Source organism: Pongo abelii, chromosome X (assembly GCF_028885655.2).
Source record: "Pongo abelii isolate AG06213 chromosome X, NHGRI_mPonAbe1-v2.0_pri, whole genome shotgun sequence".
NCBI classification, from domain to species: Eukaryota; Metazoa; Chordata; class Mammalia; order Primates; family Hominidae; genus Pongo; species Pongo abelii.
In genome coordinates this window covers 113,013,380-113,029,434 of record NC_072008.2, presented here as the reverse complement: position 1 = coordinate 113,029,434, position 16,055 = coordinate 113,013,380, and the positions used below count along the sequence as shown (strand labels likewise).

At 36.8% G+C, this 16,055-nt stretch overlaps 1 protein-coding gene across 2 annotated transcripts in view; it reads right to left on the bottom strand.

Annotated features, from left to right (window-relative positions):
• Positions 1-16,055, bottom strand: part of DNAAF6 (dynein axonemal assembly factor 6) — a 36,884-nt gene that overhangs the window by 12,040 nt on the left and 8,789 nt on the right. For both annotated transcript variants that reach the window (XM_054544935.2, XM_002831968.4), the window contains 3 exons: positions 14,577-14,649; positions 12,334-12,439; positions 8,536-8,632 (listed from right to left, as the gene is read on the bottom strand). In XM_054544935.2, coding sequence (XP_054400910.1) covers positions 8,536-8,632; positions 12,334-12,439; positions 14,577-14,649 — 276 coding nt within the window. The remainder of the gene's footprint in view (positions 1-8,535; positions 8,633-12,333; positions 12,440-14,576; positions 14,650-16,055) is intronic.

Genomic DNA, 16,055 nt, shown 5'->3' with positions numbered 1-16,055 from the left:
CCAACCCCACATTTCCCCTCCCTCAATGACCCCTCCCATTCTCTGGTAACCATCCTTCTACTCCCCATGTCCATGAGTTCAATTGTTTTGATTTTTAGATCCCACAAATAAGTGAGAAAGTGTGATGTTTGTTTTTCTGTGCCTGGCTTATTTCACGTAACATAATGATCTCCAGTTCCATCCATGTTGTTTCAAATGACAGGATCTCTTTTTTTAATGGCTGAATAGTGTATCTCTATTATGTACTCATATTTTTTTAATTTTTAAAAATTTAAAGTGAGAAATAAGAAAAGAGTTCAGTATTCACTATTATTACATAATATAGTTCTGGAGATACAAACATGCAATTAAACAAGAAATAGGTTAAAATGATTAGAAAGGAAGAAGTAAAATTTCATTGTCTGAGGGACTAGGTGGAATACCCAGGTGGAATGAATAACAAGGAATCTGGAAATAACTTGGCATATTGAAGGATCAAAAAGAAGGCCAGGATAAGCAGAACACAACAAACAAGGAAGAAAGTGTCACATTGGATGAAACTGTAAAAGTAGGTAAGGGTCAGATCACACGGGGCCCTTCCCTACTTTTAAGATAAGGAGTTTGGATTTTGTTCTGTAAGTGCAACAGGAAGCCATTGAGGGCTGTAAGCGAAGAGGTGATGTGGTCTGATTTACTTTTTTTTTTTTTTTTTTTTTGAGACAGAGTTGCCCAGGCTGGAGTGTAATGGCGTGATCTCTGCTCACTGCAACTGCTGCCTCCCAGGTTCAAACAATTCTCTTGCCTCAGCCTCCCAAGTAGCTGGGACTACAGAAGTGCACCACCATGCTCGGCTAATTTTTGTATTTCTAGTAGAGACAGGGTTTCGCCATGTTGGCCAGGCTAGTCTTGAACTCCTGGTCTCAGGTGATCCACCTGCCTCGGCCTCCCAAAGTGCTGGAATTACAGGTGTGAGCCACTGTGCCTGGCCTTGATTTACTTTTAAAAAGGATCTCTTACACTCTGTGTGGAAAGGCTATAGGGAATGAAGAGTCAAAGCAGGGAGATAATGTCATTAGAGACTCGTAATGGTCCAGATAGAGATGATGATGGTTAGTAACATGATAGCAATTGCAGTGGTAATGAAAATTAGATGGATTTAGAATATATTTTGAAGGTACAGCCAGTAATACTTGCTGATGGATTAGACATGAGGTATAAAGGAAAGAGGAATGATGGATGATTTAGGTTTTTAGCTTGAGCAACTGGGTGAATGTTATTGCCACAAAGAAGATGAATGAGAAAAAGGTTAATGGAAGACAATTAAGAGTTCTGTTTTAGACACGTTAGGTTTGAGTTGTCTATTAAACAAATAAGAGATGCCAAGTAAATAGTTATATGAGGCCAGGGGTGGTGGCTCACGCCTGTAATCCCAGCACTTTGGGAGGCCAAGGCGGGCGGATCACAAGGTCAGGAGATCGAGACCATCCTGGCTAACACGGTGAAACCCCGTCTCTACTAAAAATACAAAAAATTAGCCGGGCGTGGTGGCGAGCACCTGTAGTTCCAGCTACTCCGGAGGCTGAGGCAGGAGAATGGCGTGAACCCGGGAGGTGGAGCTTGCAATGAGGCGAGACCGCACTACTGCACTCCAGCCTGGGTGACAGAGCAAGAGTTAAGAGTTATATGAATCCAAAGCCCATGGGAGAGTTCAGGACTAGAGAGATAAATGATATTTAAAGCTATGAGACTAGGTGAAAAGAGAATAGGTAGAGAAAAAAAAGGACATAGGTCAAATCTCCAGAGAACTTAAGGCAGAATAGGAAGAGCCAGTGATTTGGGAGTGAAAGAGAGGAGGAATGCCTAGTGATTTCGGAAGAAAAGAGTGAAGTCTTTCCTCACTCCTCAGTGAGAATGGGGTCATTAAAGAGAAAACTGTGTTTCAAGGAGAGGGCAGGCCGGGTGCGGTGGCTCATGCCTGTAATCTCAGCACTTTGAAAGGCCGAGGCAGGCAGTTCACTTGAGGCCAGGAGTTGGAGACCAGCCTGGTAACCCCGTCTCTACTAAAAATACGAAAATTAGCCAGGCATAGTGGCGCGTGCCTGTTGTCCTAGCTACTCAGGAGGTTGAGGCAGGAGAACAGCTTGAACCCAGAAGGTGGAGTTTGCAGTGAGCCAAGATCACATCATTGTACTCCAGCCTGAGCGACAGAGCGGGACTCTGTCTCAAAAAAAAAAAAAAAGAGTAGTCAACAGGGTGGAACGCTGCTGAGTAGCAGCACCCTCATATCTTCAATCCCTCTTTATCTAATCAGTGTTTTTAAACTAGAGGAAAGCAATATGGGTATTTTGTGTAGGACAATTCTTCATTCTTGAGGACTATACCTCTTATTGCAAGATTTAAGGCAACCCTGGCCCTGAATACCAAATGAAAATAATATCCTGTAATCAGCTGGGCATGGTGGCCCATGCCTGTAATGCCAGCACTTTGGAAGGCCGAGGTGAGAGAATTGCTTGATCTCAGGAGTTTGAGACCGGTTTGGGCAACATAATGAGACCCTGTCTCTACAAAAAATAAAAAACAAAAATTAGCAGGGCATTGTGGTGCATGCCTGTAGTCCTAGCTACCAGAGAGGCTGAAGTGGGAGGATCGCTTGAACCCAGGAGGTTGAGGCTGCAGTGAACTGAGATCAAGACACTACGTTCCAACCTGGGTGACAGAGCAAGACATTATCTCAAAAAAACAAAAAATTCTGTAATCATTGTGACAGCCAAAAATGCCTCCACCTAGGGGCCCATACCATGACTACTTTTTTTTTTTTTTACTGTTTGTTCATTAGCTCTAGTGACACACAGTAGGAACTAAATAAATATTACATGGATGAATGCATGGATTCTTGTCATCAGCTGAAATGCATACATAAATCTCTCCTGTCTTAAAAAAACTCCCCTAAATCCTGCCTCCTTCTCAAAAATCATTTCCTCATTCTCCTCCTCTTCACCACTAAACTTCCTCAAAGAACAATCTATATTTGCTGGCTTCTCTTCCTCACTTCCTCTTCACTTCTCAGCTTTCTTCAATCTGGTGTTGGCCATGCCACTGAAGCTGCTCTCTTCCAAAGATCACCAAAGACTTCTTAACTTACAAATCTCAAAGTTCCTTCTGCATCCTAATCCTGCTTGACAGCAGCAGATACTACTATGGTTTCCCTCCCATCTCTGAATATCCTTCTCAGTTCCTCTACCTTTATTCACCCCTCAAGTATTGGTAATTTCCAAGGTCAATCTGTGAATCTGCTTGCATGGAATCAGGAGTTTCTGCCAGGTCCACCTCAAGGATTCCAGACCATGTGATTCAGATATTTTGATGAAACCTCAAAACGACATCATCAAAATGTAAAATTACTCATACATATATGAATTAATATGTATATGACATCCTTTACCTTTATTCCATCCTTGACCATAGCCTATTTCAAACACACACACACTCTCTCTCTCTCAATTTTTCTCCATCTCATTATGATGGACTTTTATCATCAACTCTACTAATTTTGGTATTGCTTAAAATTTTACACATATAGTACTTTTATAATCAGAAATATACTGTCTATATGATTAGATTAGCTTTTAAGGAAGTATTTGTTACCATGTCCCACAACCACCATCATTATGAAGGAGTGTTATGACATTAACTATAAATGTATATATTATGAATATATTACTGAGACAACTATTAGAAATTTAAGTGAAGGTTTACTGTGCTGCCTGGAACTGACAATAAGGAATCATAGTATAGATCCAATATCCTTCCCTCTGCCACGTGGTCTGGTATACAACCAATCAAACAAGGTTAACATAATCAGGAAGCCTACCAAAAAAAACTAGGTCCATCCTCTAGAGTGGAATAGAATGGAAAACAAAATTTATTTCATTATCAAGCAGCCAAATACATTTTTTCATTAAAAGTAAAGAAATATAGGCCAGGCACGGTGCCTCACGGCTGTAATCCCAGCACTTTGGGAGGCCGACAGGTGGATCACCTGAGGTCAGGAGTTCGAGACCAGCCTGGCCAACATGGTGAAACCCCATCTCTACTAAAAATACAAAAATTAGCCGGGCTTGGTGGTGAATGCCTGGAATCCCAACTACTCGGGAGGCTGAAGCAGGAGAATTGTTTGAATCTGGGAGGCCGAGGCTATAGTGAGTTGAGGCTGCACTCCAGCCTGGGTAACAAAGTGAGCCTCTGTCTCAAAATAAATAAATAAATAAATAAATAAAAATAAATAAAAAGTAAACAAATATAACTGTTTTAACCTTAAGAAAGAAATCAAGATTTGAAAAGCAGACCATTCAGGAAGCAAGTGAATTCTTAGAGGATGGATGAGCAAATACTTTGCTCAAAATGATTGATAGTACTTTCTGAGAGAAATGTGTATGATAAACATGTGACTCCTGGTTGTGTCTGCCTGCCAGATGGTGACTGACTTCTATCCCATCCCTGACTCTCATCCCATTCTCAGTGAGATTTAAAGATGGAGGAAGAATCATATCCTAGGGAGGATGTGATGTTGGGAAAAAATAGGCTTAGTGGCTTGTTTCTTGGGTCATATCAGAATGTCGCCTTATCAACATAGATCTATCAAAGTAAAACATCAAAATATGTGTTCATTCTAGGTCAAAGAGCATCAGCTATCTGCAAGCTGCCTTTCTCCTCTCCTAGAACAAACAAAGGGTAATTTGGCAGAATACCAGTAACCCTAGGCCCATTCATTTTTGGATTTTGGCACCATGGGTGAAAATGAGAATCTGCTGACCTATTTTTCCAATACACCCATCCCATTTCCTGCCACAAATAATCCTATGGAGAATTAGGGTATCTTGCTACATATTTTTGTACCTATAGTTCCTTTCCATACTCCTCAACTGGCACCCAAGAGGTCCAGTACTTCAGTCAGTCTGGCAATAACCAGTAGTCAGTAATAGCAAAACTGCAATTACTTTTGCACCAACCTAATATCACACCCATTACAGTGAGAGCTTTGGGTAGAGGGATGGAGAATATAGCTAGAGGATAAAAAGAAAAACAAACAACCAAAACAAAATGAAATAAGCTAGGGCCTTCCACTCGTGGGGTTTAAAGAAAAGCATATATGTCACCAAGGAAAAAGAAGCCCTCTAGATTTTTTATTCTTCTTCCATTAATGTATATGAGTATTTGAAACCTTGCAAGCCTGACCTTAGTTTATCAACTGTAATATCAGGATGAGAAATTAGATCAGCATCTTTCAAACTGTGTTCCAAGGAGCCTCAGCCATTCTCCTAAGAGCTGCCTCATGGGTGATAGTACCTTTTTAAACAAGGCAGTGGTCCTTTTTATGTTTATTACACTGGGCTTACTCATAGAATTTTATTTGGAAAAAAAAAGCTTGAGAGCTAGAAACAAAACAAAACAAACCTGTAAACCACTGGCTAGCTCTAGTTCTAAAATACCTAAATATAGATTAAGGCAAGGGAAACTTGGTGGCTACAAACTCAGGAGTAAAGCAGTTGCAGAGGATAACAATAGGGCAGGGAGTGTTTGGATAATGGGGCTCTTTGGGTTTGAGGTTTGAAGGGTTTGCTGAAGACATTCTTAATTCATAATTTTGTTTAGGACCGTCGCTTTGATTTAGGATTCATAAATCTTGCTTTCTTATTTGGAGTCTGGGGAGGGTAAAGGAAAGGATGGTGCTTGTGAATTTTTAAACCCCAAATCACTTCTTGTACGTAAACAGATCGTACTCCTATTGCCTTACTCGGTTTAAGTAAGGATTTTTTCTTAAAGTTTTTGGATTGGATTGTTACATATAGACCAGGTTCAGGACACAAATAACATATTTAGGCAATTCTCAGGTACAATTTTCCCCACATTTTAATGTTTCTGATATTGAGACGAACTGCACAATCAATGGTAGTATAATATGGTATTATATCTATTTTCCTCTGAAACATTGTTATTGTTAAATAAATGGCACATTTACAATTTTATGATGTCTTAGATTCAAGAAAACACCATATTATCAAGAAGAATGATAAGCATATACATTTGAGCAAGAAATACTTGAGATGGGCTCAACAACCTATTTACTCTGAGTCTTGTCAGTGGAGTAAGCAATGATAGTGGATGTCATCATTAGTATGCCTACAGGATAACATTCAAGCTACAAATAAAAGCTACAAGCTTTTATCTTTTTTGAGAGTCAGCTTACTAGTCCATTATTACCTAAACTTACTCTTTATTCTTGTTATATTCTCTGGTTACTCAAATATGCCATGCTATTTCATGCCTGGATACCTTTCCACGTGCTCTTACCTCTGCTTGGAATGCCCTTCTTAGAATGTTGTCCACTGTAGAAATATGATCCACTTGAAGTTGATCTCTTCCTGCTTTATGTTACTATGTACCTGATATATGTCTTTATTTTTCTATCTTTAATTTTTATGGGTACATAATAGGAAAATATATTTATGGGGTACATGTGTTATTTTGATACAGGCATACAGTGTATAATAATTACATCAGGGTAAATGGGGTGGGTTTGTATCACCTAAATCATTCACCATTTCTTTGTGTTATGAACATTCCAATTGTACTCCCTCAGTTACTCTAAAATGTACAACAAATTATTGCTGACTGTTATCCTTCTGTTGTACTATCAAATACTAGATCGTATTTATTGTATCTAACTATATTTTTGTACCCATTAACCATTCCCACATTTCCAACCCCCACTGCCCTCTACCCTTCCCAGTCTCTGGTAACCATCATTCTGTTCATGGTGTATGCCTCTAAATATGTACTTACCATACTGAACTGCAGTGATTTATTAGGTGTCAATCTCCTTTACTGTAAATTCCTTGAGGACAATTGATTGTTTATCATTTATTTTTGTATCTCTAGTACTTAGGACAGTCCTTGGTATGTAGTAACATTCACTAAGTATTTAAAGATGTAATAAATGAAGAAACAAAGAGAAATAAAGGAAAGAAAGAGAAAAGGAACAGTATACACGTGACAAAGTGCCACAGTATCAACAAATGTGTTATTTGCTGCTGCCTTTCAGTGGTGTCCATGACTTATCCCAACCTTCTGAACTTCTAGCAGACTTATAATTGTTTACACTGAGTTTAATTCTTAATAATAAAATTGGTTCATTTATGTTAGTTTTGTCTCCCCAGTTGATTATAAATTCATTTGATAGAAATATCAAGTCTTCTGTATATACTTATTGAGTTTTAGATAAACCATATATTCCTATTATGAGGTATGATTTAGTTTCCGAGATTCTTCATTCAGGATACCTTTATTATTAAAACTAGTGGCAATTTTTGCATGAGAGAAACTGTAAGGCTTGCAACAGTTTTATTTATTTAGGGCCTAGAATTCCTCCAGAATTTAGAGCAATCCCCAACACTACACATCAAAAACACAATTTTACAATAATTTAAGAGAGAGGAATTTGAATATTACTGGTAAAACCCTGGGAGCTAATTACTTCAAGATTACTTGAAAGCTTAATTCATTAGAGTTTGAAAAATCTCCTGAGGTACTTAAAGCCACTATTCCCATTATGTTACTTGATTGAATTGAATGTCTTAGATTTTGCTAATAAGAGAAAACCTGAAGTTCATGCAAAAGAGAAATTCCATTTATCATTTGCTTAAGGAAAAAATATTACCCATCTCCCATGGGCACCATGGTATTCTATAACGTATTGTAAGAAAGGAGGAAAAAAAATAGAAGCAAAGTTCCCGATCTCAAAAAACAAAATTTTAACACAAGAATTACTTGTTAATGTTGCTAAAATGAATCAAATTCCACACTCTAGGTTAGGCCCAGATTTTTCAACAAGGTCATTATCAGGATGAAACAAGCAAAAGTAAGGTGGTATCATTGATATTGTTGGTATTGCCACAACTATTATACAGAAACAGTGACCTGGTAAAGGATGCTCTCCAACATTCTGTAGCGTCATTCAGATAAGAAAGCAAAGTAACATTTTAGATGTCTTTCTTAGTGTTTTTAATCAGAAGGCAGATCCCAAAATTAAGAAAATCCCTTTGTAAGTCCCACATTGTAAGCTGAGTCATTATGAGAAATACAGAAATAAGAGATAAGACAGATGTGGGGAAGGAGATATTTCATTCTGATTGCCTGTCAATTCATCATAAGTTAATAACCAATCAGTTGGCATGCATGGGACGGAACTAGGATGGAAGAAAATCCAGTCCAATCCAATTGGGAAATTTTAATAGGAATAAAAATAGAAATTGTGTATTGTGTCATATGATTCTATTATGTTTATTTGTAAATCTCATCCAAATGTGTAAACTTAGTTTATTTTGTACAAGTTAACAATTTTAAACTGTCTATCCTATTATTACCCTAGTACCTGAAACATAGCAACCACGATTTTTAAAGAGTTTACAACCTTGCCTACAATATTATGTATATAATAGTCAGTCAATTTAGCTACAATGGTTGTATAGATAATGAAGAAGGGGAGGAGAGGCTTACCACTAGTTCACTGCAACAACCTGTTGAGGAGTCCTTTTTTGACAACCCTAAAAATATATCTTCAGTTCCCACATGCTGTCTGAATATAATCTCATACCTGAAAAATAAAATCAATGATTATAGGGACTCAGATGAAAGAGCAATTTCCTGTCACAGAAAAGAAAACTAGTAACTTATGAGGACATGCTATTAGAGAAAATAAAAGGACTAAACAAAGTGCTTGCAGGTCTTCAGGCATATAATAGAACATAAAGGAAAAGAAGTCTAGAAATGTGGTCAAAATAAACACTGAAAAGCAGGATTGTTATTATTTTCTAAAATAAAGCTTTACCTGTTTCAGAGCTAGACAAATAAAATAGACTGAGGGAACTTCTAATAAGATTCTAATAAGATTAAAAGCAGAAGAAAAAAAAGGAAAGTCTGTTCCTGAAAAACAATAGCTCAGAAAAATACTGAGTCCATAACCTAGGGATTGATAGAAACCTTCCTCTGCCAAGTTTAAACCACAGAGCAGAGGAGAAAATTCAGGCTTAGTACTGTTTCTTTCATTAACTGTGGACCTTGGTCAAGTCACAAACTCATGGGGTCTCAGTTTCTACATTTGTATGATTTATGGGAGGGAGGGGTGAGTTTGAACTGAATGATCTCTACGGCTAAAATTCTACAATAGAAACACTGGTAATATAGTCAGCACAGCTACACTATAGTGCTTAGAATCTAGCCTTACAGAATTCTGAGTTTAATGAAAGATTTTCCTGATATTTCACCCCACACATGACAATTCACAAATCATTCCTCCCTCCCAAATTTGGGCCTCCAGGAATACAATGGTTTATAGAAGCACCCACCACAAGGTACCCCATCTCTTCAGATAGAATGAAACAAACATTTACAAATTATTATTATTATTAATATTTTGCTTAATGCTACCTTAATGAAGAAATTGTAGATCTCTGGATAGTAAGACTAAAGCACTTGATTGAAATTCTGACCATTTGCCAATAGGAATGCCCAAAAATAAAAAAGTGATTTCTCTGAGTTTGAACATGGTTAACAATAAGCAGCTATTTGCTATGGGGCACTTTTCTCTTAATAGGCTATAACATCTACCAATTATTTATGAAGGTGAAGCCAGGTTAAAACAAACAGAATTGATCTATATGTTCATTACTCCTAATGGATTTGCTCAAGCTCCTGCTCTTATCCTGAGCTCCACACGCAATTTTCCAACTGTCTACTACAAAGGTTTGCCTGGATGTCCCAAAGACAACTCAAAGTGTACATATCAAAAACCAGCTAGTCATGGTGGCTCTCAACTGTAATCCAGTGTTTAGGGAGGCTGCGGCAGGAGGATTGCTTGAGTCCAGGAGTTTGAGACCAGCCTGGGCAACACAGTTAGACGCAGTTTTCACAAAAATAAAGTGTGCACCTGTAGTCCCAGCTACTTGGGAGAGTGAGGTGCAAGAATTGCTTGAGCCCAGGAGGTTGAGGCTGTAGTGAACAATGGGCGGGGCCGGGGGGTAGTTGGCGAAGAAAAAAAACAAATTTGGTTGGGCACTGTGGCTCACGCCTATAATCCCAGCACTTTGGGAGGCTGAGGCAGGTGGATTGCTTGAGGCCAGGAGTTCAGGACCAGCCTGGCCAACTTGGTGAAACCCCGTCTCTACAAAAAATACAAAAAACATTAGCCAGGCCTGGTGGCATGCACCTGTAGTCTCAGCTACTTGCAACGCTGAGGCAGGAGAATCGCTTGAACCTGGAAGGCGGAGGTTGCAGTGAGCCGAGATCATACCACTGCACTCCAGCCTGAGCAACAGAGCAAGACTCTGTCTCAGAAAAAAGAAAGAAAGAAAGAAAAAGAAAGAAAGAAAGAAAGAGAAAGGGAGAAAGAAAGAAAACAAAAACAAACTCACTGATTCTTCTTAACCTATAATTCCTATCAAAGTTAATGGCATTATCATTTCCTCAGTCACCCAAGCTAATAACTTCAGCATCATCTTTGACGCTCTCCTCTCATCCATTTTATCTAACCAAATACCAACTCTTCATTCAAAACTCACTCAAATAAAGACCCTCATACTTCTCCCCAAGGCCAGTGCCTTAGCTCAGCTCCTTGTTATTCTTTTACTTGGCCACTTGTGATTCTTCTTTTTTGAACTGCCTGTTCATATTCTTTACCTATTTTCCTCTGTATCCACTGAGAAATGTTGAAATGCATTTTCATAAGGTAGAAGATGAAGATTTTTTAAATCTTATAAAGCAATTTTCCTCATAATAACCTGAAGTTATTATTCATTTAAAGCTTTCATGGATGTTCTATCTACCTAACATCAAACATCAGGATGAAAAGGGAAAAATTACCCAAATTTGAAGTTTGCTGCATATGGATATTTGACATTCGTTAGACAATATGACAAATAAGTGACTTAACTATTACTTTTCATACGGATATGTGGACACTATATAAACATAACTTCAAATTTACTCTCTTCATTCTCTAAGAAATGTTTTAAAATCTCCTTTGATTTTTTATGAGGTTTATGGTCTTGACATTGTTTATTTGAAAGCTGGATACTTCTTTCTAGTTAATTATCTGCAGTCTCCCACTGCTTCTATTTTCAAAACTTATGTAGAAGGCAGAAGCATGGAGTTTTTGTTTGTTTGTTTGTTTGCTTGTTTTATACTGGACAATTTTGGCTGGGCGCAGTGGCTCATGCCTGTAATCTTAGCACTTTGGGAGGCTGAGGCGGGCAGATTGCCTGAGGTCAGGAGTTCCAGACCAGCCTGGCCAACATGGTGAAACCCCGTCTCTACTAAAAATACAAAAATTAGCTGGGCGTGGTGGCAGGTGCCTGTAGTTCCAGCTACATGGGAGGCTGAGGCAGGAGAATTGCTTGAACCCAGGAGGGGCGCAGGTTGCAGTGAGCAGAGATTGTGCCACTGCACTCCAGCCTGGGCGACAGAGCAAGACTCTGTCTCAAAAAAAAAAAAAAATACTGGATAGTTTTGTATTCAGTATTAGAAAAGTTGTCAGATCACTTGCCATAGAAGTCTTTAAGAATGTGTTGGCTTTATTTTTCCTGCTATTCTAAATAGTCAATCCAAATTTTATTTCAAAATACATATATATAAAGCTTAGTCTATTTGACCAATGATCTTATCTATGTATATAAATATATTTTAAGGTTCTTAAAAGTATGAGTGCTTTTAAAATCAGAATAAAAGGCTTTTTATAATAATTCTAAATTTCATATTTATAACTTGATTGTACTGAAAAGGCTACAAAGCAAGTCTTGAACCCTGCTTGCAAAATACACTGAATACTAAATATAATCTTAGAATATCTAGTAAACAAGTCTGGGTAATAATTGATAATTGGAGAGAGAACATAGCCTTTCACCGAAATTGTGGAACATTGAGTAATTAAAAGCAAGTCCTTGACAAATAAACATGGCATTGTAATTTAGTTTGTATGAATGCTTGCAATTTAATGGGCTGGCTTTCTCCAACTGCTAGTTCCACATTATACAACAAACTGACATTAAATATAAATTTATAATGGAAATGACTATATTTTTCATTTTTGCTAGATAATAATTGAAAGGAAGGTGTTATGCTTTATTATTTGTTTCTGCTCCAGAAGGAAAAAATCATCAATTACACATGTCTTCCGTGTGTCACTGCAGTTTTATCTTTTATGTGGTATGTTACTTTATGAATCTTGCAAAAAATAAAATGCTATCAGATGACACAGCTAACTTAAACTCCTAAAGACATTCCTGGCTTCATTTGACTTACTCTGGGATTTCTCTAACATCCCACATATCATCATGTTCTGCTCCTTCTGGAATCTCTTCTGAATTCCAGATGTCCTCGTTATTTTCCTCGCTGGTTTCAGGGATGACTGTGAAGAAAGGGAAGATAAAGCTGAAGCTCATGCTTTTTTCCTTCTCTAAATTGCTCCTATTCTTCTTCACACTGAGTTTGGGATCATTGAAATAAAACATTATTTGTAATCACTAGCTTGTTTTTCGATCAAAACAAACTAAATTAGTAACTACTGACTAAATGTTTCTATCAATACAGAACCAATACATTGTAGAATTTTAATAACAACTTTAGAGAATTTGGCAAAAACATAAACAAAAAGAAGAAAATAATCTACAATCCAACTGCCTGGAGATAATCAATGTTAGTATTCTGTTGTGTATCATTCCAGTCTCTCTCACTCTCTCTCCATATACATGTGCAAAGAAATATTATACATTTTTCCAGAAACATAAATAGGATTATATTTAAAAATATTTTTATATAAAAGAAAAAATCGCAACTACAATCAATCTGATGTGGAGAGAAATGTCTTATCTTGCATTGTTTTTACTATATAAAAACGCTTTGATATCTTCTCCATGCAAACATGACATAATTCTCAAAATAATAATATAAATTAAAGAAACTGAAAGCAGTGGATACAATGATCATTTTTTAGTCCAGCATTTTCCTCATGCAGAGCTGAGCATGAGGTTGGGTTTCTGCATGTCATCTTTAAATGTTTAAAAATGGATAGGCTCCAGTAGGCATGCAAAAAACCCAGCTCACATTTGTTTTAACTATTGTAGCATCCAGTGGAGACCTGCATTAGGTGCAGAACACTGCTTTGAGTCATTTTAAACATTCCCAGAAATGCACCTGATTGTTAGGTTTTCAATTCTGGCAATTCTTTTGACATTTATCAGCTTCTTTTGACATTATCAGCACGGGCTTTGTAAAGCCTAACTACAGATTTATATATAACATTTTACATATGAATCATTGCCTTCAGAATTTAAAGATTATTAGACCTACATTATCAGAAATACAGGCAGCACAGAAATACATGAAATGTGAACTAGTCTGCCATGGAGCGAATATCTCTTGAGTAAGGCAAATAGCCTCTTGAGTATGTATAGCAATAATAACTGAAATTTTAAAACCATCCTTAGACCTCATTTTAGCCATTATTTTAAACATTTGTCCAGATTGATCTTTTTGCAATTAACTAAATTGATGAATGAAATTCACTTCCTCTCCCTTCCTATCCTCTGGTTAATGGTGATCATGACCAACAGAATTACAGCCTTTTATATTTTTAAAGATTTGTAAAATGTTCAACTCTGTAAAAATGTATAGCTCAAAATGCTGGGGAAACGTAAAAATATTATTTAGTCTCATTTATTGGACTTTTTTTTATAAGTAAACTCAAAGACGTTAATGTATATAAGCCTCTTAATGTAAGATAACACTGTGTAGTTATTTGTTTTATTGTCTTCTCCAAAAGTCTATTAGCTCAATCAGAACAGGGACTTTTTCTGTTTTGATCTGCATTGTAGTATCAGAGATGGTCATACTGCCTGATACATAATAGGTTCTCAATAAATATTTATTAAATAATTCAATGAATGAATTCCATGAAATTGCTAGAATATAGGAAGGTAGAAGGTAAAGAAGCTAAGCATCTTGGTAAATAGACCCTAAAAAATAAAAAATGATCTAACCACATGTGACTTTCTTGGTCTTCTATCTCAGAAAATATGCAAGGAATGTGGATAATTCAAGGCAAATATATTTCCATTATTAGCAAAACTATTTACCTGCAGTGGTAGAGTAAAAACAGCATCTTTATATGTAAATGGCTATTCATCATTTCCATGATTATTTTAGTTCATCTTTTTTCTTTTTAAAAATTATTTATTCATTTCTCCATTTTTAATGAACAAATAAAAATTGTATATATTTATGACATACCATATGATGTTCTGAAATATGTATACATAGTGGATGACTAACTCAAGCTAATTAACATATGGATTATCTCACCTACTTATCATTTACTTGTGATGAGAATACTTAAAATCTACTATCTTAGCAATTTCCAAGTATACAATACATTGTTATTTAGTTCATCTTAATAAATACTAGTATTAGTACGTATTACTCTCCCTATAATTTTTCTACCAAGGAAAAGATTATATTGATCTATATGGCTTTGTTAAATAACTTACCTTTGAGCTCTTCTATTTGGGGTGGTCCAATATTCCCAGGACCCATGGCTCCAATAGTAGATAAACCATTTGTCTGAGGGAGGAAAAAAAGTTCAGTATTCTATAATTAATACTTGTATAACCTATATGACTAGTGATACTTTAAATTTGATAGGATTTCCATCAAAAAAACTCATGGAGCTTTCCAGTTTAATTACCCATCATTGTTATACAACAGAAAGACAGATGTCAAGTACTATTTCGAATATGCTTTCCTTGTTCTTTCAAAAAGTGTTCGGTTTAATAGACTCTAGAGCAGAATTGATCTTTGGTCAGGCTAAATCCCTAGTTCCAGCTCAGTGAATCATGTATCCTTGGGGACAGAGGAATGAGCCACATTCATCTCTATGAAGGTTAGAACCAAGTATTAGTATAAAGGCATTGACACTTTTGGGGTTTAGCAGTGTCTGGTTGTAGTCAGATGGAGGACAGAGTATGTGAAAATTTTACAGAAATAAAAACTAACACTAAGCAGAAGCTAAGTATTCAGACTTCAAATTAATCATTCAAAAGCCCTGATAACTGCTTTTACTTTTTTCCACTATAGGTATGAAACACTTCCCTGTCCCACCGCCTCATGACACTGAACTAGTGGATTTAAACAGCAAACACAAATTAATAGTCTCTAATACATGCTGATGTACTTCAGTCTTCATAACTTCATAAGTTTATTTTTCCATCTTCTGCACAAGCATGCACATCCCCAAAGGACTTGCCCTGACTCACCAATACAAGCAATCTTCATTTTTTTCAACTAAGTATAACACATATTACACTATTGTTATAGTGACACCACCTCATTGGCCCGTCTCAGGGATTCTTTGGTATTTCAAGAAAATTCCAATTTCTTACCAATTGTTTTTTGCTGATGACAGACCCTGCAGCTCCAACTCACTCCACTACTGGCAGTCAAAAAATTCTTATCTCCTTGCCTACTGGCCAACTGGCACCTCTATCTCTCTTTTCTCAGGCCCCTGTCCTCATCTCCTAAGACTTTAGACATGTACAAAAGTTAGAATGTCTTGTTTGGGCAAGGAGAGTAGTGTCTGTCCTTGAAAGCTGATGGAACAGCTCACGTGGGTCTTTATTATGTGAAACTATTCCAACAGTTATAAATCAGAAATTAATCTATAATCTCTCAACAGTGTCTGAGATAGTAACTATTCCTTTCCAAAAGGTGTTTCAAAAGTGCTATGTCTGTGATTAAGGCATTACAGGCATTTTTATGTGAAAATCCCAAGACAATATTTGGGACATTTTTTTCCTCTTTTTAATCACTAATGTCATATAAATGTGTAGTACTTTTCTTAAATTATTAATCATCAGAACACTAATAGTCAATCAGAGTAAAGCATTTCTCAGAACATGAGGGCCTCTTGTTTAGTTGAGTGCTGCCTTCCACAGAAAATTAAAAGCAGTAGAAGTAAAACCTTGGACATT